This window comes from Maniola jurtina, chromosome 20, assembly GCF_905333055.1.
Source record: "Maniola jurtina chromosome 20, ilManJurt1.1, whole genome shotgun sequence".
NCBI lineage: Eukaryota > Metazoa > Arthropoda > Insecta > Lepidoptera > Nymphalidae > Maniola > Maniola jurtina.
The window spans coordinates 7,301,282-7,324,875 of record NC_060048.1 but is presented as its reverse complement, the minus strand read 5'-3'; the positions used below and the strand labels follow the sequence as shown (position 1 = coordinate 7,324,875).

At 36.2% G+C, this 23,594-nt stretch overlaps 1 protein-coding gene across 1 annotated transcript; it reads right to left on the bottom strand.

Annotated features, from left to right (window-relative positions):
* Positions 1–311: 311 nt before the first annotated feature.
* LOC123875692 (tyrosine-protein kinase hopscotch) lies at positions 312–23,170 on the bottom strand. Its single transcript, XM_045921678.1, has 22 exons — positions 22,707–23,170; positions 21,587–21,738; positions 20,139–20,297; positions 19,533–19,710; positions 18,818–18,972; positions 17,936–18,028; positions 17,284–17,403; positions 16,879–17,027; positions 16,229–16,363; positions 15,179–15,306; positions 14,534–14,670; positions 13,937–14,134; positions 13,344–13,494; positions 12,648–12,786; positions 11,862–11,936; positions 11,465–11,577; positions 10,801–11,025; positions 9,937–10,089; positions 9,315–9,488; positions 5,252–5,424; positions 4,570–4,719; positions 312–4,042 (listed from the first exon to the last, which is right to left on the bottom strand). Exons 1-22 carry the CDS (start codon positions 22,941–22,943, stop codon positions 3,904–3,906), a joined length of 3,333 nt encoding a protein of 1,110 aa, XP_045777634.1. The 5' UTR covers positions 22,944–23,170; the 3' UTR covers positions 312–3,903.
* Positions 23,171–23,594: the final 424 nt, after the last annotated feature.

The window sequence follows — 23,594 nt, the reverse complement described above, 5'->3', positions numbered from 1 at the left end:
CGGTAGTCCCCTCTGACTGCAAACTTTTCTCAATTTCATTTTCATACACATATTAAACACATTCTATACACCGTGTAGGTACTGCTCATTGAATTCACTTTGAGACATTTTAGAAAGACGTAATAAAGTAATTTCGCTTTGACCCTGCCGCAATGTGCCTTCAACTTTACCTACATAAACACATCTATACACACCTTTAAAAAAATTCCAACACATCTAGTATTCATACAACTATACCTGCTTAAACAGCAGATTGCAACTTACCATAGACTTAAAACTTATCTTAACATAATAATTAATAATAATATAATTAATTACGCCTATAAGTAATAAAATTGTATTTCCATATAACAATATTAAAACATAATTTAATATCATCTTTGGTAAAATCGAAAATTATGTCCGTGACCATTCCTAAAGTTATAAAATAGAGTTATTAAAATAAATCAATGATACAGACTATTTATTTCGTTGTATTCTTAGGACATACCGTTAGTATAATTTGTTCTTAAAACTACATTGTCATGAATTCATACTTTCTCGAATGAAAACACCTATATTATATAAGAGATGTTAGACGATTCATTCTAGCTAATTCTGTTGAACACAATCTCTAAACCTAGTGGTATCCTTGTCTACAACAAGTGGTATAAAAGGGATAGCAATACATTTAGAACTATCATTTTAGTTAAGTTTAGAGATTATGTGCAATAAAATTAGCCACATTGGTGCATATTCGGTTGAACACAAACCAAAGTAAACTGACTGTTTCAAAATATTCTATGCACAGAATTCTAACACTACTTTTAGTCTAATTAGTTTAGAGATTTGTTGTGTATAATCAAATAAGCACCATTACAATTTTTAACTGACTTTATTTTGTATCAAACCAATCATAACTTTAAGAATGGTATCAGACAAAACTCGTAATTTTTGTTATCTCACACTAAAATTATTATATTCTAAAATTGACATAACACAGTCACAATAAAATAACAATTCTAGGGGCAAGTACATATTATAATTAATATATCTGTTGTCATAAAAAATAAAAGATTTACATGCATAATTTGTTTTCGATCACCAATTCATTCATTCATTACTTCAAGTGGCCCAAGACCACGTGGGAATTTGTGAAGAGGCTCTTGATGCAAAGATGTTTGTAAGGTGGTTGGTACTTGTGTATGGTAAACTAGATTAGAATGACCCAAGTTTTGAGATAGTTCAAATATTTTAACTAAAAACGTTTATAATATATTTCAAAAATTAAAATATATATGTATTTACCGATATAAAAAATGCTAAGCGTTTCTAACAGAACATAATTTTAGGTGCCAGGCGTGTTTAAAGATGTTTTAGAAACATTACAAAAATGTACTTTATCTACAGGTTCAGTTACAATTTGAAAACATATTGATTTACAACAACATAAGAAAATGCCCGGTCGTAAAAATTAAAATTAGACAGTATTCGTTGTATGTCACGTATGAGTAAGGAAACCCGAAATAGTTGAGTTTGTTCCACCTAACATTAAAAAACTGTGAACCTACCACATACTAGTTCTGCAGATCTAGTTTGCCATAATCAAACAACGCGTAAAAACGCCCAAACCAACTTTCTGCTTTTATCCAAGCACCGCTTCAAAATTGCCTACAGGCTCTCGGCTTTTGAAGTGTCTATAATATAACTGCTTATAAAATAAATAAATCTAATGTGATCTTATTATAATTGCATGGAGGTATTATTAATTTACTTCAAAAGAAGTAAACATAATCTGTCGTTTCATTTGATTGCACTTATGTATTAAAAACAAATATTTACAAATATGTAAAGCAAAGTAAGGCAAATGCGTGAAGGAACCACAAAAACACGTAAAAACACTATTATATTACATCTTGGTTTAATAATATTGTAGTGTGAGTTTGTGCAACGAGTGATATGTGTAACGAAAATTATTCATTTTGTAGTATTGCAAACCGGAAATAATTTTAGGCTGTAATTCCGTTGATTTTTAAGTTAACAAACATGGCGTGGCGTTGCCTTAAATCTGTCATTTTATACGAACGGCTTAAGAGAAGTTCATTCGTAGCCTGCTTTAACAAACGTACAAGTAATGGTTCTCATTTGAATTCTTTTTTCTTTCTGTTGTTGCAGTATTGAGTATTAAGAGCTCTGGGTAGCGCGCTAAAATGACTTCTCTTAAGGGTCTTATACTGTATGCATTTATACTGGGTGGATTACAGACTGGCACAAAAGTAAATCACAAAAAACGTACCACTGGGGATTTGGTAATCTACACAAACTTGTTTTTTTTTATTCATTCTACGCAAGCGCTTGACCATAATCACACCTGATGGAAAGTGATGATGTGGCCTAAGATAGGACGCGCGAGGAATAATGATGCAAACGTGGCAGAAAATCCTCAGTGGCGCATTTTTTTACTTTAAAACTTGCAGACTTTGAGCTTTTTAAAATTACTTTTCATCGCCACGCGCACTGTTCGAATTACGATTTGAAATTCAAGGCCTTCTTAACACATATATTTATTTTTTCAGATGTAAACCTATTGCCAACTTAGTTAGGAGTATATATTTTATAACATTGAAGCCGCTTCGGGCCTTTGTACTGACGCATTTAAGGTTAGGTCGAACTGGAGCGAATTCCGCGCAGGGTGTAAAAAAAAGATTGCCAAATGTATGTACACGTGACAATGGGATGATGCCTATCTCAAAACTAAATTATTTTTAGCAGCACTGAACAGGGGCTTCTAAAACACGTAAAATCTACGCCCGATGTTAGTTTTATCGATAACCATTTTTAAATTATCTATTAAACTACAAAAAGGAAGTCAATTGTTTATGATGTCATAAGCTCCTAACTAAGCGCGCGTTTTAATTTTTACTAAAGAGTTGCTGATTTGATTATAGTTGGCAACATCACAGCGAATCGCACTCCATATCCTGCGAGAAATTCGTCACAATTCGACCCAACCTTTACTGCAAACTCGTTGTCCTGTAGTTCACTTAACTAATATTATTATACAAATAGGAGAAAGAGCCTCTCTGTCCGTCAATTTCTGATAGCTCGGCCAATGAACCTATCCTGACGAAATTTGGCATCGTTGAGACGGACATTAATTTATTCCGGAAGAACGAAGGGGGTTTATGAAACTTTTTAAACTTAGAATTCGGTTGAAATCACCCACAAAAGCTAGCATTCAATTCAATAATTGACAAAAAATATTGTCCATTTTGTAAAACAAAAGGTATCACCCATGATTATACTTATATATCTAAAAACTCAAAGATCAATGGCATCTGAATAGTCGAGAAATCAATCTCTTTCTTATGTTTGTTCAGACGGACCACACCAAAACCATGTCACAGAGATCAAAATGTTGACCACTAGTGGATCTGTGTGAAAGATCGCAGGCTGCAGCCACAAATGACTAAAAATTTATAATAAAAAAGGCTGATCCACACCTGCACAGCGCACGAACCACAAAAAATATGTGGATGTGTTCACCAGAGGTTCGCGTTCATGTTGTACAAGTCATGGCGTGCATATGTTCATGAGTTTTTAGGAGTTATCACATACATGATATGCACATGCGCACAAAGACAACGCCACTTCGGATAGACGTTGTGTGCAAGGTTCGCGCGCGTACGCAGGTGTGGACCCACCTTTATGTACGGTGGTCGCCATGCGATGGGTATTGGCCATAGAATCCCGACAGCCGTTGACCGCAACTGGGTGGTAGGAGTGTAAATGGAATTATGCGTTTTCGTATAATTTCGTGCCTAGCGACGTTTTTTCCACTTTGGTATGTTGGTATGACCCAAAGTAGCAGGTCATATCAAGGTAAATCCAGTCTTATTGCAATGCAATAAAGTGCAAACCAGCTCACTTGTATTCGTCCATGAATCGCTTACACATATGCACGAGGTCTATGAACTTTGGCCGCATGTTTGGGTCGAGGGCCCAGCAGTCTTTCATTAGATGCCTGAATATTTCTGAAGGGCAGCCTTCTGGTATTTGAAAACTGAAACAAACACGGACAAAAACAAGGTCAATGTTGAGGATCACTTGCCTTGTACACCCTGTACCTATACTATACCCTATCTGCGGAATGAATAACGTTCTTTCTGTTACATAATCCCATACAAATGATAAGAGCCAATAATCTGTTATATATCGCAGCTAATTAACAAGATCCTATACGATATCGAAATAATTCGAATAACGATCAATTCAAAGTGAAACAAAGCAAGTATGGTTTAGTACCATTTTGGCGGTTTCCTTCGTTACTTTGTGACTTTTATGTAGGGGGTAATTTCAGGAACTACTGATCCGATTAGGCAAATTCTTTCATTGATAGATTATCTCCGAGCGCTATTGGCTATAAATTGAGTATATCACGCAGACGAACTCAAACTAGTGAGAACAACTAGGATGGAAACTCTTTCATTGATAGATAGTTACATTATCTCAGATTGATAGTGGCTATAAATTGAGTATACCAGCAGACGAAGCTGCGGCTCAAAGCTAGTGAGAGATAAAACGAGTTACCAGGACGCCCTCTCGCGCGGCCGATCCACGTCGAACTTGGGCACCTCGTGTCTCGCGCGAGTAAATATCTCCCACGCCGTCACGCCGAACGACCACACGTCGCTCATCGTTGAGAAGTGGTACGGCTTCACGGCTGACTCGGGGGCGTACCTAAACAAGACATTTTTTTTTCAGTCAAATTACAGTAAGCAAAATCAACCACACATAGAAGTTGTTATGTGAAAAGGATTAACTCAGAACAAAGTTCAGACTTCAAAGTTTAGTATGTATCTAAAAACCGGTCAAGTGCGAGTCGGACTAGCAAACGAAGGGTACCGTATCATCGTACTAGGTATCACACTATCTGCTTTTATTTCATTTTAATTTGCGTGATTAGTTTCGTCTATTTTTTATCACGGTCGAGAAAAAAAATGTGAAAAATTACGCTGACGGTCTTGAGCCAGTTTATTATAGTTTGGTTCACGTGAGGGACAGCAAATGCGAAATTTATAATCCTATCAAAGTGCATATAATCATATAAAATGTGTAAAAGTCAAAATTTGTAATTCAATCATTCAAAGATCAAAAATATTCAGCGGTCCAAGATTCGACCGTTCGAGGTCCGTTTTCGGACCGCGGTCCGCCTGTTGCCAACTGCTGTTATGGACCATTCTGACTTGTAAATATTACAATTGATACTCACCAGTTAATAGGCAATAATCTCTCAGTCTTAATTCGGTACGCGTTCTCCTCTTTCGGAATAATCCTGGCGAGACCAAAGTCGGATATCTTCACGTGATATTTGTTCACTACTAGGATATTTCTCGTGGCCAAGTCACGATGTACAACGTTTTTAGCTGATACATGGTCCATACCCTAAAATAAATTGGTAAATTTAAGGCTGAGATCTACAGACCGCACTTTGACTTTGCTCAGACTTAAGAGTGTTGAACCGGTATGAGCTATTCTTAAGCTATTTTGCCCCCCTATATTTTATTAAACACTGCATTTATGTAAAACATTTATATACTACTTTGTAGAATATCTCCTGTTTTATTAAATTGACAGACAACATTTTGCAATTTATTCATAGTTTATCTTTTATTGCCTAAAATACCAAAAGACTATTACTGAATTTTGGATTTCGTGTCATCTTTGACGTTCACTACATCAAAAGTTACTTGGTAGATTCTCACAAAGAAATATATTTACCAAAGAAAAGGTCCTGAACTAATAAGATGACAGAACCAAATCTTTCGTTTGGCATTTTTTACATTATAAAAATTCAAACAAAAAAGTCATAATTTCATAAAACTACAGACACATAAAACTGTCATTTAGGTGGGTTATTTATCTTCATTTATAAATAAAACTAAGTACTCATTAAAGAAGAACATATTGGCAATATATACAGAAAAAAAAAATTTAAATTTAATTAATATTTTTTTCCAAAAAATAATCTTGAAACACACTACAAAACCGTGCAACGAGCAGTAGTAAATTGAACTAGGAACTCAGTACCGGCCGAGGCCTCTCCGAGAGCGGACGTAACGCTTGTTTGCTTAGCAATTGTTATCGGATTATTTACAATTTACCTGAAATTGTAGTGCGACTATCACTTCTCAATACTAGGTATTTTTAATACTCGCTATTTTTTCTTAAAGATAGATAAAAACTTTTTGTATGTTTTTAAATTGTGTTTATATGATGCTGTAAGGAATTGCATTCCTAAATCCTGGTGATCCCTCGGGATTTTTAAAGGATCATCCGTTTAGATGTTTTTACGTGGTACAGAAATGCGTTGCATCCCGGGGACGTGCTATTACGGATAGGCTACTTTTGTCCTGGAAAATCAAAAGTTCCCACGGGATTTTTAGAAACCTAAATCCACGCGGGCGAAGCTGCGGGCATCAGCTAGTTAATAAATAAGTATTGCCTCGAGCAAATAGCTGCATTGGTATCTATTGTTCCCTTTCATTGAAAGGGAACAATTTAATTTTCAAAATTTGAAAAGATTGTAAAACGCGATTTCGGTAGAGAATAGATTAATGCCTATCAGAGCAGTGGCATTGATCTATATTTTTAATAATTTCTAAAAATAAAATTTTTAACTGTTTAAATTTTACATGGGTTTGACATTTATTTCAAAAGCTTTTATAAATTTGTAAAACTTAATACTCAAGGTTTCATTATACTGTTTGTGATAAGGAAAACCATGTTTTTTAAATAAACAGAAAGTTGAATTTTGTATAATTAGTTATTGACTAGAATTATAACTTTTCAGAATTAAATATTCTTAAAGGCTTATAGTTTTACAGTTATTACCGGCTGACAATGCTATATGCCAATACCCTTGCTATTTGTCCTAGCCGCTAAATAAAATTTTGATGATTCATCGTCCTTTTATGGCATTAGCGCGGTTTCTTGTATTCCATTATTTCTTTTTTTGCATTTGCATAATAGCATTAGTTTATTGTCTTTTACAGCATTAGTACGGTATTTTGTATTTAGATTTTGGTTGTATACATTGTACACTCTAGCATAACACCCGAAACAATAGGATAATTACTATCATTTGCACGTGGTCATCCCTCGTGGATCTTTATGATGGTTTTATTTTTGAATAAAACAATTCTTTATCCAACTAAGGGAGGACTGAGTTTTCGGCAGCTATGTATAGTACGTGACAGGTCGAGATGGCAATCGAGGTATGAGGCGGGGGACGTTCTGCACACCCGCACGTCACCCGCGCTATCCCGCACCGGATTAGCCCAGGGATTGTGTGGGTGTGCGGGGCATCCCTACCTTGATTGCCATCACAACCTGTCACGTGTTGTATTGCGTGTTTGTTTGTTTATCGACTCATCAATTCACTTATTACTGTCAAACAGCACATTAAATTTTGATAAATGAGATCTCTCTTTGGCTTAGCTTTACCATTCCGTATGTTAGAGGCTATATTGTCATATGTCATAAAATTTTCCGATATGTCATAAAAGAACTTATCATAATCAAAACGAATGTAAGAGATATAACCTACAAAACCCAAAAAGTATATCGAAATTGGTATTACCTACACAAGACATGAAAAAGAAATGTATATCAAGAAAAAATAAACTTGAAATAGATGGATTGAGTTCGATATCAAATCATAGCAGTTACTATGAAAATTTCGAATACACGTATTTAATGATTTATACATATTCAAATATAAATCAATCATCTGCGGTGAAGTCTTTAAAAGTAGTTGGTGGGTTTTTGTACTTTCAGTTTTGAACTTTATCTTATTTTGTTTTTGTATCCCTAGTTGACTCGCGTAGCAGTGCACTTATTTTTGATAAATAAATACCTACTCAAGTGTAACATCTGCATTTTTGTACCTGTTAATCCCTTTCATTGTACTGTCCATTGTTTTGCGCTTACGGTAAGTACGATTTAGTACTAACAATAAAATTTGAAAAGAAATTGCTCAATGTCTTTATGAGTATTAGTAGCATTGCATTATATTTTCGATAATATTGCAAATTAAATATTTAAGACTGTTTAAATTTTAGACGGATTTCACATTTATTTTACCAGCCTTTATAAATATATATGTGAAAATTAATATAGTAGGTGTAATTATTTATACTGTGCATGATAAGGGAACCATATTTTCGTGAATATGTATAAGGAAAGTTGAATTTTGTATAATTTCTTGACTCTCTTATACTTACACAAGTATATAAAAGATTAGTATTAAGTACTGACTACAATTATAAGTTTTATTCACTCGTACTTAATCTATAAAGACAATACACTGTTTTAAAAAACATCACTGTTTTAAAAAAACGACAAACTAACACCACATACTTAAAAATATTGAAAAAATAATCCGTTTGAAAATCGTCTAGGATCAAAACGGTTTGTTATAAACTAAACTGAACTCGGTACGTCCGTTCACGGAAACAAACAAAGAACCTCGGGTAAATACCTAAACTTGCCAACCAGGGTCATGCGTTAACGCTCTTAAGACACTGTTAGAACGAGACAGCTATATACCGTTGGTATAAATTTGTCTCGTTTTAACTGAAACTTAAGTCTAAGCAAAGTCAAAGTGCGCGCTCTATAGATTCAACCTTAACAGTCGTTCCAAACAATGAACATTGTGGCAAGGATAGCATGCATTGAGACCAGCAATTTAGTAAGAGGGATAGCACTTTTACCACAGTCATGTGTGTCGACAATACAATAGGTCCAAGACAGAACTTTTTGAATAAAATGTTACTAAGAGTGAAGCCACACGATGCGATGACGGTGCGGCGCCTGAGCGGTGCCGCTGAGTCATCCTACATAGAAATCGCTGTACCACTAGCTGATGGCCGCGACTTCATTCCCGTGAATACAGGTGTTCAAAAATCCCGTGGGAACTCTGATTTTCCGGGATAAAAAGTATCCCATGTGTTAATCAAGAGTATGTACATTCTAAATTGTAGGCAAATCTGTCCAGTAGTTTTTGCGTGAAAGAGTAACAAACATACACACATACATACACACAAACTTTCGTCTTTATAATATAAGTGTAATGCCATACAATGCGTTACAATGTCGTGCGGCGCCACACCGCACGCGCAATGGACTTGGGACCAGAGAGACCATATTTTTTGACGGAGCTGACCGGCAACGCAATACCCTCGTGGCACCCAATACTCAAATCCACAGCAGAGGTGCGGTGCCGCAACGCACCGGAAACCATCGTGTGGCTTCAGCCTTAGTTATAAACTCACCGTGGCGATGTCTTTGGCGTATTTAATCAAGTGCGATATCCGAAGCTTATCGCCTTGGAACTTGAGGTAGTAGTTGAGAGAGCCTTCCTCTAAATACTCCATAACTATCAGCACATCCGACCCGTGGTCCCAGGAGTAACCGAGGATCTCCACTATGTTTATGTGTTGTAGCGACTAAAAGATACAAAGTACTTATTTGGACTATTTAGGTTTTGAATTTTCAAAAATATTTTCTTCGCGCATGTCTACGTCATAATAGCTATCTGCATGCCAAACAACCCGATCCGTCCAGTAGCTTGAGCTGTATGTTTATAGATCAGTCAGTCACTCAGTCAGTCAGTCAGTCAGTCAGTCAGTCAGTCAGCTTTTCCTTTTATAGATGATGCCCGAGACTTCAACCGCGTGGCTTTAGATTGTTCTCTAATCTCGCTAGAACCCTTGTAATAATGGCCCTAATGATATCACTAGATTTAGATTTATTCATAAATTAAATATGGCGGATAATGGCGTATGTGGAAGCACCTTTAGATTTTTATTTTAGAATCAACCTAAGTATAAATTAAGACGCTTAAATAGATTATACATTTTCATCTTTATCTGATCTTGTATTCAAAGAGATTACCTTCATAATTTCAAGTTCATTTTTGAAGTCTTCATATAAACTGCCGTTTCGCTCGGACTCTTGTCGCGTCAACTTCTTAATAGCTACTTCTTTCCTTTGAGATTCTTGGTTGTCGCGCTCCATCCAGCCCTTGAAGACATGGCCATAATTACCCTACAAAAAAATATACGATTCATCTAAAGTAGACCCATTTCTCTGGCTTCTTTTTGCTATACTTGAGCTTTCATTGAGTTACGGCGGCATACCGCCGTAGATCACACTAATATTATAAAGGCGAAAGTTTGTATGTGTGTGTGTGTATGTTTGTTACTCCTTCACGCAAAAACTACTGGATGGATATGGCTTAAATTCGGAATGGAGATAGATAATATCCTGGATTAGCACATAGGCTACTTTTTATCCCGGAAAACCAAAGAGTTCCCACGGGATTTCGAAAAACCTAAATCCACGCGGACGAAGTCGCGGGCGTCAGCTAGTTGATAATCACAATCACAGTGTGACAATCACAATCACCTCTGATTGGCTCGCACTCTCTCATTGTCAACTAAAATGTTGTTTTTGTTGTTGCATCAAGAATACTACAAATTCAGCCAATCACAACAATAGCGATTGTAGCAATAGTGATAATGCACTGGGTTATGCAACACACTGGGTTGTTTGCTTTACTGTTACTTTGCTTGTTGCTTTAAAAACTACTTGCTGGCTAAGGTAAAGTCTTTCTCCATTTCAAATTTAATCCAAATCCGTCCAGTAGTTTTTACATGAAAGAGTAACAAACATACACACACACAAACATACATACACACAAACTTTCGCCTTTATAATATTAGTGAGAGATTAGTGAGAGTAGACTACGTCACTCACGCTGCCGATCTTCTTCGTGATGGTGACGAGGTAGGTCTTGCCCTGCGACACGATGGACTCCATGAGGCGCGGCGCGGCTAACGCAGCGAAGTCGTCGGGCGTGTCCGCGCCGCCCGCGCCGCACGCGCTGCTGCGGCTGCTGCGGCTCGCGAGCATCTCGTTGCGTAACGCGTACGTTAGTGCGTTCATACTCTCGAGGGAGTTGGAACTTTTGTTGTCCGCGAACTGGAAGGGTTATTTTGGATTACAGCTCGCGCACAATATACTCGGAATTCATCGGCCAAACTCGGCAATCGATACGGACGAATCGGACGAAATATTAGCAATCGAACAATAAGTCCGAATTTGTTGTTGGATCTCTTACCTAAAATTCGCGACAGGTCGACATGGCAATCGAAGTGGGGACTCCCCGATAGATTAAAAACTTGCAGCAATTTTAAAATCTGACAAGCCTGACATAATATTTTTTTAATTTCTTTTTTTCTTTTTTCTTTTTTTTAAAAAAAAAAAGAATATTAGCCATGTTAAATGACTAATATTCCCCTTTTTAATGAAATTTTACTTTAGTGTTTATGTCGAATTTTTGAACTTCTTCACGATTCTCCATGTTTTATGAGATTAATAACCAATATTTTAATAGATTGTGTAAATGTCAATAACTTACCGGATTATCATACTGATCAGACATGGTGCCATTCATTGAAGCTGCGCTACTGTCCATAGAGATGAGGGATTTGTTACTCCCCGCATCGCTTTCACTCGGAATAAACCTATCACCTAAAACAATACAATCAAAATGAGCACGATCTCATTCATCATTTTTAGTGATATGTATTTTTTTTATTCAGATACAAGTTACCTCTAGGCTGCAATCTCACCTGGTGGTAAGTGATGATGCAGTCTAAAACGGAAGCTAACCTAGAAAGGGTATGGCAGTTTTCATTCCACCCATACCCCTTTGGTTTCTACACGGCATAATACCGGAACGCTACATCGCTTGGCCGCATGGCTTTGCCGGTAGGGTGTTAACTAGCCAGGTATCGCCAATCGTGAAAACTTACTTGAAACCGTTTCTGCGTGTTCCATGTGGTCTAGAGATATCTTTGGTTCTTCATATTCGTGCACTGGCATATATTCTGGAAAATCAATTTGTCACTATAGGTGCATCCTGTTTGGGAGGCATTAAACGGTAAAACTTTGTCTCAATTTAAATTAATGTAACAATCGGGGCTGACTGAAACATTCATTAGCATTTTAATTTTTTATCATGTGATTTTTCTACATGTGAAACATACACCAGCCCCTATAATTCGCAAAATGTTAGACATCGAAAACTAGCTATACAACTTAGAATAACTTACATAGTAATTAATTAGTGCCAGATGATGCCTGCGACTTCGTCCGATTTAGCTTTTCAAAAATCCCCTAGAAACACTTACTTATTTTCTGGTTTAAATTCTTTCTATCCCGTAAAATACAAGAAATCCAATGTTATTTTTCCAGAATGCAACTATCTCTGTACTAAATCGGTGAGGCCCACGATTTCGTCCATGTGTTAATCCACGTGCACTTAGGTTTTTAAAAATCCTGAGGGAACTCTTAGATTTTCTGGAATACAAAGTAGCTTATGTCCATCTCAACTACTAAAAGAATGAGCAGTGAACAGGTATCGGACATACTTTCGCATTTATAAAATAAATTTTGTGGCTATCACAATCAATTGGAGATGGTCTTTAAAGTATTACAGTATATATTATAGTATATTATTATAGTATATAATGTAAGGACCTACGTAGCCCCAAAGATGATAGATGATGGGTCATAAGCATGAATCACAATTTAAATACCTCTGTGCAGCATGTGGTTCATATCTCGCATGATCTCCTGCGGCCGCAGCGGGTCAGTCTGCCAGCACTGCCGCATGAGAGCCCACACTTCGCTGGGGCATCGCGCCGGCCGGAGCAGACGATCGCCCATTTCGTAACTCTACAATACCAATGTACTCATCATATACAGGCACCTTCTAGGCAAGCGTATGCCTATTTAGTTACAAAAAAACCCATCACAACCCATTAGTGAGCACAGAGCTGAGCTCTCCGAATGATAAGAATATAGCCATAATCCACCACATCGGATTGAAAGACTTCACACACCTTTAAGAACGTTATGGAGAACTCTCAGGCATGCAGGTTTCCTCACGATGTTTTCAATAACCATTAAAGTTTCATAACTGAAAAGTGAGAGGATTTCGGATCGAATTCCAGACCCTCCAAATAGGTGGCCGATGTCTTAACCATTGGGCTATCCCCTTTATTATAAAAATATATAATTGAAATAAAAGCTCTTTAGGCGCGACTTCAGAGTAACTCACTTTGAACGGTAGCAACGTTCAAACGTCAATTCCACCGAAAATGGCCGCCAAACATAACAGCTGTTCTGAAGCCACCATTTTTAATGCATATATACTTCGCTACGCATCTTCGCCCAAAGCTGGTTTCCTGCTGGAAAGATAGTCCTAAAGCCTAAAGTAAATTATTTCTTACCCTAGCGGTGAGCACAGGGTTCGTGTCGCAAGGAGATTGTCCATACGAGAACACCTCCCATAGGGTCGTGGCGAAAGCCCAGATGTCACCCACGACCGATCTCTTAGCGAGACTCATGTCCGGAAAGAACTCAACCGGCATCCAATGTACACTGCAACAAATAGGCTTTTTAAAAATCTTTTTTGAACATTGGGTAATTTTTCAAATCCAGAGATTTTTTGGCTAATATCATACGTTGGCATTTAGATCTGAATAAAATCATTTTCAGCCCTATTTTATTAAACTTACTTTGCGAATTCATAAGCCACCGTTCACAGAATAGCATACTTATTCGCTAACTCAGTGTCAACACGAATGATATCCACCGAGCTCATTTAAAATTTATTTTTAATCCACTGGAGGGTTTCTACGTAAAAATATTTTAATATTACTCAATGAAGCAGCAATGTAGAACCAACCAATGTCAAATGGGCTCAGTGACTATCATTCAGTGTTGACAACTGAGTGGCTTCGGACAGGCCCCAAAAAGTTTTAGCCAGTAATTCGTGGCTACTATTTTTCTGCATAAACGAAGTTGCTCAATGTATACTTACTCTTGAGGTGTATACTGCCTCAGGGTGGGCCCAGACAGTTTAACAATGATCCGGTCAGCCTCAAGCGAGGACAGGAGCAGTCTCCTGCAGCGGATGGTGCCGTGGACTACCCCGGCTTCGGACAGGTCCCATAACGCTCTCGCCAAGTTCGCCGCTACTTTTTTCAGGTGTATGGGTTTTATACGCTCCTCGTTTTTCCTGGTAATGCAAATAAATCAAAGTTAAAGGAAGGGAGGCGACACATACACGAAGATTTGTGTATATAAATTCATAGGGGGCAATTTATGAAAGTAATTGGGTTTGAGATGTTATCAAAATTCAGTCAAGTGCGAGTCGGACTCGCACACAGGGTTCCGTACTATCATACAAGAAATGAAACTTTTTTTATGGCAGTTATTTTGATAATTTTATTATTTGTTGTTATAGCGGCAACAGAAATACACATTCTGTTTTCAACTCTCTACCTAATGCGGTTCACGAGATGCGGTTCACTGAAGGGATAAAACAGGGGTTTAAAATTTATTGAGTCCACGCGGACGAAATCGCGGGATTAAATTTAGTTAGTAGTTGCTGTAAAAACATACAGTAATGATATACCTGAGATAAACATCGAATGGTCCATATGGCAGAAATTCGAGCACCATAGCCGTGGGTGAGCTGAGAGTCACGCCGTATAGTCTGACTATCGAACTCGACTGAACGCAGGCCCATTTGCTCGCTAATTCGATAAAATCCTGTGAAAATATACTTTGAAACAATTTCGTTCGAAACATCAACAACAACAATCGATTCATTATAAACATAATTAATGTAATTATATTAATATTATATAAACGCAAAAGTGTGTCTCTGTTACCTTTTCATAAACCATCTGTTCAACAGATTTTGATGAAAGTTACAGACAGCCCTACCAGAGATGGACTAGGCTACTTTTATCTCCGAAAATAAAAGATGGGACCAACCATGGGATTTTAAAGGCGATAGGCCTTTTAAATCCCAACCAATTTTTTACGAAAGTTTCAAAGATAGCTTGTATCTCGGAGAGTGAACTTTATCCCGAAATCTCAAAGTTCCTCAAAGCAGTCATGGGCATCATCTAGTTTTTTATACAACTGATCTCATTAATTTACAACTTCGTTCACTAAAGTACTTTTAATAAATAAATAAAGTAAACTGAATAAATTATAAATCCCTCCCCAGTAAATTTTTACCTACGATCTCGATACTATCCCATCTACTTACTTTCAAATAGTCATTAGCTCGGTCCCTTTGAAGAGTCTTAAATGCGACTAGCAACTTTTTAGTCTCATCAAGCCTCCACAGCGCTTTGTACGTCGCTGTTATATTCTCAGAGCCAACCTTTTCTGAACCTAAAAATCCAATGTTCAAAGTTCAGTTAAAATAATTATGCCATGTTTGAATATACTTTACCCACGGAAAAAAGTTAGTATAGCGCTTTCTCTATTACATAATCTTATACAAAAATGATAGAGCCAAAAATCTCAGTGGGTTGTTAACCATTTTGAGACACCAACCAATTGCAAAAATATTTTCAAAGAACATTCGAAATTGAATTCTAAAATGTTTTCAAAAAACATTTGAAATTCAATTCGCAAACAGTTTCATTTGTCACACACATTTTATAGGTGTAACGCATAGACTAGAATAGAAACGGTGACTAGATTTCTGCGGTAGTAAAGCGGTGCGGGGGGGGATGTTATGACGTCACGTCATCACAGCCCTTAGTGATTTGTCAATTTGTGACAGCTGTCACTCTCCCGCACCACTCGACCGCTGGAGCCTCCTCGGTTATGCGCTATATCAGAGTCAACTAGAATGAGAGACTCTGGGTTTGATATCGACTATATGTCAAATATTAAGCTATGGGTGACGTGAAAACATAGAAAACCGAGGCTACTTTAAGGGCTACAATCGTCAAATGTACTAACATTTGACGCCTGCCAGTGACGCGGTGCGGGAGGGGTGTGATGATGTGATGCGAGAGCTCAGTGATTCGTCAACTTGTGACAACTGTCACCCTCCCGCACGGCTCCACCGAAAGACCTCCTCTTTTATACATATACCTCACTATATCAAAGTGAACTAGAGTAAGGGAACTCTCGTATTTAATCCTGAATCAACGATATATTAGGCTATGGGTGACATGAAATCATAGTAAAACAAGGCTACTTTAAGGCTACCAGTATGCCATAGTGACGCCTAAGCCTCGACGCTTTATCTGTCGTGAACTGTGGCTATACCTATAGTATTATTTAATTAATATAAACTAACCTGTATATAGTAGGATATCTTTGTTCGGAAGACATCTAGGACTTTTGTTGTCCTTTAATATCTCTTGTAATTCTGCCTGATCGATCCGGACGCCTTTCTTTAGCGGCTCACCACATAATAGTAGCTGCGATTTGTCTACAAAAATTGTTTTAAATAATGAGGTACTAGTTACTCTTAAGGCGGAAGCGTTTAAGAAATTAGCTCTAGTATCGACTAATTTGTGAGAATAGTCGATACTAGAGCTAATTTCTTAAACTGGACCCTTTCAAGTAAAGATTTTTATATAACCCTGTGAGGATGACACTGCCATTGACGCAATTAAAGTGCCATGAGCCTACGTTGTCGTATTAGTTTACAAATTGCGAAAACCAAATTAAATTTGAATTTCGCGGGCAGGCCCGTCTCATGCCCCTTAACCCTGCAATGGGATGCCAACACCAGAGGGATATGAAAATACACACGTGTAACCAGAACGCTAACAAAAACGAAGACAGGTAATAGATGATTACTGAAACCTTACCACAAAAAAAAAGAAAAAAAATGTTGTATTTTTAAAAATTCACAAAAAATAAAACTGAAAATCCAGCGAGGTGATTTGATTTTCCAGAACAAAATGTAACCTGTGTCCATTGCTCAAATTATTTACTTACCATATTCTGAAGGAGGTATGCATTCGTTTAGAAATATTCTACCCTCAGGGTTTTGGTGACAACTGACTAGCCTCTCGATGCTGAAGTATTCCTCTTTGTTGAATATGTAACAATGGCCTTTGAATTCCAATCTGTATGTTTCTGTGGTACTGAAATTAAGAATATCAAGACAAAAATTTCAAAAATACTGTTTTGAGGTCTATATTGATAACAAAGCTTCCTCTTAGTAAATTTTCAAAATATATTTAATGCATAGAAATCGTCCAATTACAGTTTTAAATATAGCTTTCAAAATAATTTTCCCAGCCTCGTCTACACCTACTATTATAAGTCAATGCTTATTATAGGTTTCAAAATCAACAAATCACTGACAAAAGAAAGAAATAAGTAATTATGCTAACTTACCTGTTCTTTGTGCACACGTCCAAGTAATATACATTGTAGTCATCTTGGCACTGTCTCAGGATGTAACAGCCATGTTTCTTTCCGCGTTTCTCTTCCAACTTTCGGTAGGAAAACGCACCACTAAGGACGAAATTATTTCAATTAAAACAGTACAAAGATCTTTAAACAAATCTTAAATAAATAAACAAACACTCTCTTATACCTATTTTCACATAATATTATATGTATACTATTGTTATTTTTACTATATTTTCAGTTACTCATATTTTGGTGTGCCATAAAAAATGATTCATTCATTATTACTCATTACATTTTTATTTATTTAATTAAACATCTTTATTGTTATCAAAATTACAAAAAGTAAGAATACTACACTTAAAAAAAACAAAGGGCGACCTTATCACTAAAGGGATCTCTTCCAGGCAACCCATACTAGAACTTATAGAACTGTAAAATGGTACATATTACCCTTCTGAAAAAATTCAAGCTATCTATCTTACTGTCTGATATACTAATGATCTGATTCTGTAAATTCTTTCACTGATACATCACATCATATCACCAAGTGCTAGCCTTATATGCTATTAATTATATCACACCTAAGAAGTAACAGAAAAAAAGTTAAGCTAGTTGATAATATTTTGCAGCTTACCCAACTGGACCATGGCATTTTATCCTCTGCAGTTCCTTCAATGATGGAGTTTCATCATCTTTGGAGAGATTAAATGTCCATTTTACCATTAACCTGAAACAATGTTATGTTTCTTAGATAAAAAAAATTAAAAAAGAAGCTTTACTTAAACTAATAAAGTGATTATTAATAAGTCTGGGCTTATTATTAATTTTTCATTTTCAGCAGAACCTCGAGAATCAATGATTGATCAATGGTAGGGGTCAAGACTCTTAGGTAGAGATCAATAGAGTGTACTTTGCTCAAACTTAAGATTGAGTTAAAACGAGACAGATTTATGTGAGAGATATATCTCTGTCTCGTTTTAACTCAATCTTAAGTCTGAGCAAAGTCAAAGTGCGCTCTATAGATCTCAGCCTTAGCCATGCGGACTACGACACAAAGGGAATCATTGTTCAGTGCAGATTATTTCCATTGACTGAGAGAGTTAATGAGAGACAGACATAGGACAAAGGAAGCAGATTCATCATCATCCTCACCAACTCATCACTGGCCAGTGATTGGTTCGTGATGGGTTGGCGATAATGATGGTGCTTTAACAGTAACATTGTGAAGGAACTGTGACAACATTATTTCCTGAGTATTCTCAGGCAAGCAGCTTGAGACTCGCCATAATGTTCTCAAAGGTGTGTGAAGTCTGTCATTTCGCACTTAACTAGCATGATGGGCAAAGCTAAACCCTTCTCATTCTGGAAAACTTGTGCTCAGTAATGAGCCGGCGATGGTTTGATGATGATGACTCCTAATGGTCAGTTCCACACATTCTTTGCTGCTCATCTCCATTCGGAGAACCCTGGTGGAAATGTGGCCTTATTATGTGGTATGAATAATATGAATACTTACCTATAATATCCATCGCACAGAGATATGAATGACGAGAGTTGCTCCTCAGATTTGAATGTGAAAAACAATGGTGTTCCTCGTCTCGATACTTCCAAACAGTTATCTGCATTTCTTGTCAAGTATATTAACTCTTCTACTGCACACACATGAAACCACTGGAAGATTTAATAACAATTTAACTGGTTAACAATTTAATTGGTTACATATATAATATAGACAATAATGACCAGTCAAAGGTGATTGCAATCGTGACATTGTAGCAGTCATATTACTATTATATTATTATTATATCTTGTGAATATCAATCCATACTAATATTATAAATGCGAAAGTGTGTCTGTCTATCTGTCTGTCTACTACCTTTTTACGGCCAAACAGTTTAACCGATTCTGACGAAATTTGGTATAGAGTTAGCATATGTCCCGGGGAAGGACTTTTTATCGCGGAAAATCAAAGAGTTCCCACGGGATTCCTAAAGACCCTCCCGTTTTACCGATTTGTATGAAATTTGGTACCGAGGTAGCTTGCGTCCCTGTAATTAACATATGCAACTTTTTATCCCAGAAAATCAAACAGTTCCCACGGGATTTTTAAAACCTAAATCCACGCGGACGAAGTCGCGGGCATCCTCTAGTGTAACATAAATGTGACTGGGGTACCTAACCACTCTGCCACAGTAGAGTGGTAAGGAAAACTAGATTTGAAGCATATTCACCTCTCTTTTGACAGTATTATATAGCCGTATCCCAGGCTGATGCGGGTGGAATGGTGCAACAATAACCTTCACGGGGACTACCTCACTGCCGTTCTGCCACAGAACATTGTCGAATTCTTCTGCCAGGTAATTAGGCGCTAGCCCATATAATTGTTGCAGGTACAGATTTTTTATGTAGCTGAAATATGTACATAATTTGGTATTTCAGAAATAAGTGCTTAATGAACTAAGTAAATATTGCTGCTTTTCAATGTTGTTATGTAAAAATGGAGAGAGATTATACCCTGGATTAATTCATAGGCTACTTTTTATAGCGGAAAACCAATGAGTTCCCACAGGATTTTTAAAAAACCTATATCCATGCGAAAGAAGTCGTGGGCATCTGCTAGTAAATTATAAATTTTAAAAAAATATATGTATATTAGCCATGCTAATCATGACTGATACTCCCCTTTCCCCTCCAATTAAGCGTAAAGCTTGTGCCAGGAGTGGATATGACAATAGTGCAACGGGTGGGGTTTGAACCACCAACCTTCCGAAATTCAGTCCGCTCCTCAACCATTGAGCTATCGAGACTTGAAAATTCTGGAGTTCATTAAAACTTACTTGACATTGTGTCCAACAGAACACAGCTGTGGCAAATAGTCATGAGCATATTTCTTAGGAAAGGGGCCGTGTCGTCTTACAATCACTTTCGGAATATACTTTTTGTAGTTTCTAACTACATCATTTAATGGCAATTTCTCTTCCGATATAGCTCTTGTCCTGCAACAAGCGAAAAATGTTACAGAGCTACAAATACATCAAAATCTTATATACCTAAATAAATAAAAATAAAGTACAATACTATGATGATCAAAGGTACTTAATAACTTGCATACATGAACTACTAAGCTACTAAATTATGAAACAATGAAAAAAACATAAATATATCAATTACTTTAATAGCACACACTAGGAGTATCTAAAACTATACTTTTTTATTTTAATATTAATTTCTTTGAGCAACTACCAGCGCCAGGCTAACTTCTAAGTAAATACATAAGTATTATAATAGTACATATTGTGGGTCACAATGATGTTAGTAATTTTTTTCTTTCTTTCTTTTAAATGTTTATTTTTATATTCAAAATATAATATAAAAATAAATATTCTATATTGAAACATTTATATCCTTTGCTTCATGAAATATAGATACTGATTACAATTGACTTTTAATGAATATAATTTACAATCATAAATAAAATGCTTATCTAGACTAAATATGGGAAAGATGTGAAACAATAGGTATCTGTTATGACTGTCCACATGACATATTGTTTTTGCTTTGGATACTATCACAGTGCGCCCATTGTCTCTTGGACAGGTGGTTGATTATATTTTATGGACAATTGTTTGACTTGAACATAATGCTACTAAATCCATACTATACTTACTAATATTATAAATGTGAAAGTGTGTGTCTGTTTGCCCGTCGAGTACCTATTCACAACCCAACAGTTTATATGATTTTGACGAAATTTGGTACATAGTTAGCTTATATCCCGTAGACAGACATAGGCTACCTTTTATCCCGGAAAATTAAAGAATTCCCACAGGATTCTTCATGGTTTACCCAGTTTATATGAAATTTGGTACAGAGGTAGTTTGCATCCCGGAAATTGACATAGGCAACTTTTTATCCCAAAAAAGCAAAGAGTTCCCATAGGATTTTAAGTAACCTAAATCCGAGCGGACGAAGTCGCCGGCATCATATAGTAATTTATAATGACTAGTTACCTAGCATGTTTATACAAACCCAACACTTTCTTTGTGAAGCAAGTAATTTTTTGAACTTATATAGACTAATATAGACCTTATAAAGTACACTTCAATAAATTGATTTAACACAAATGTTTTTCTCGCCATAATTTAGCAGTGTTTTGAGTGGGATTTCAAAACAAACGTAGGTTTTTCCAAGTATTGAGAAAGCCCAAGAGAATACAAAGATTATCAAGAGGCAGGTATGCACCTAACAAAAAACGATACTGTGAAAAAACACATTTTACACTCACATATCTGCAATACCAAGACCTAGCAGCTCTTGCTTATGTTCTGGATACTTAATTTCTGGTATTTTGTTCTCATTTACGTCATTTCTTGCTTGTTGAAAATAATAGTCATATGTGGTCTCATCCAGTGTTATCAAAAGACTGAGTCGAGGTACCTGTGGACAGTCATGTAATAATAGAAATAGAAAGATTTTTTATTCAAATAAACTTTAAATCTACGATCAGTTATGAGTTAGCTAACAGTTCCCTGGTTGAGGACTGCTCCAGACATCTAAAAAGAAAACCCATTCACATCCTTGTTCCCAATAGCTAAATTTTAAAAACTTAAAATTAGTAGAACTAAATAATTATGATATCTATACTCTGAACTAATATTATAAATGTGAAAGTGTCTGTCTGCTAGCTTTTTACGGCTCACCAAAATCAACCAATCTTGACAAAATTTGGCACAAAGATAGCTTTTACTTACATAGCAGGCAAGAACATGAGCTACTTTTTGTCCCAGAAAATCAGAGCTCTTACAGGATTTTAGAAAAATCTAAACTTATGCAGGTAATCTCTAGCATCATCTGGCATTGAATAAGTATTTAAGTAAAAAGGAATTGAAATTTTTTAAGTAGTCCCATCATGACCACAATCTATGCAAATGAGTTGAAATATCAATATTTTAAATCATTATAATGTTATTTAAAAAAAATATTGTATTTTCAACTATAAAGTGAATCTAGTACTGATTAAGAAAATCTTTTATACTACGAAAAACAGAAGAATAGCCGGGACTTATATTTTAGTCATTATAAGCAAAATGACACTATAAATGATGTTGTTTCATACAGTTTTGACTGTAGCTATAAATGCTAGTGTTTGGTTAAAGGTTTATCTTTCAAGCAACTCACAAAGTAGCAATGGATTGATGAGATGTGATATTGTGTGCATAATGCATATAATAAAAGACCTGGAGTATCTGAAGACCATCTATATTCTATATAATATAATCTATAAAATTCCAAGCCATTAGACGATGTCGCGGGCACTATCTAGTAGCGAATAATATAATTAATTGAATTTAAAACTTGATAATAAAGACTAATGTTAATAAAATAGATAATTTCAGGGGTCTCACCTTGAACCGTATTCTCAGTTCGTAATCTCGTGAACTCGAAAGAACTTTGCTGTTATCTTTGAGGAAATAGTCCGTGCCTTTAATCCTCAATGCAAACAGCGTACGCGTTAGTGGAGGAATTTTGTACTTTTTACACAAAACAATGCACAACTCCTCAGCAGTAAACGTACTCGAGCACGAGATTATGTTGGGCATAGGATCAATCACCACCAATACTTTAACTGTATCCCCTGCCATGGTTTATTTTGTAAGCTGGATCGCAAAAAACAAGACGGCGACGCCAACATCGACAGTGATAACGCTTTAAACTACTCCATTTCTTTCAAAACTACACCAAAATACTGTTGAAATATTTCGCCCATCTTTTCTCACAATAGAGATAAATAATGCACATATTAAATCAATGAAATAATTAAAATGTTTATTTATAAACCGACTAAGGTCACCAGTCACCACCGCTGCTGTTAAAACCACAGACACAAAACTCAAAGCTTCACAGACTTATTGTCTGTTTGACATAAACATCGATATTGAAACCTAAAACATCGATGTAACATCGTTCTTCATGAACGATGAGGCGGTAAAATAAGTGGGATGGGTTTTTAGAGACTTATATTTTTAAGGGTATGTATTATTAGGGATTTTTTTACGTGATATTTTTTCGTGGCAACTTCGGTAACCAGTGAGCAGTTATTTTTAATAATATCATATCATTGAGTAATTATTCTCTGAAGCTGGGGCTACAATCACTCAGGAGTCAGGAGCACAGCTCAGGAGAGAAACCACTTACTGGGCACCAGGTTGTCAAATATATCATTTTTAAAATATGCTTGTTACTACCATTGTTAAAATAAAATAATGATTATTCTTTAAAAATAAATGTTAAGT

Excerpts from the sequence above, each read along its gene's own strand:
- LOC123875692 (XM_045921678.1), bottom strand. The coding sequence starts at position 22,943 with ATGGCAGGGGATACAGTTAAAGTATTGGTGGTGATTGATCCTATGCCC. Across the intron at positions 14,135-14,533 it reads CCATTCGATGTTTATCTCAG|GAAAAACGAGGAGCGTATAA; the intron begins GTATATCATTAC and ends TTGCATTACCAG. Across the intron at positions 10,090-10,800 it reads TCACGAAGAAGATCGGCAGC|GGTAATTATGGCCATGTCTT; the intron begins GTGAGTGACGTA and ends ATTTTTTTGTAG.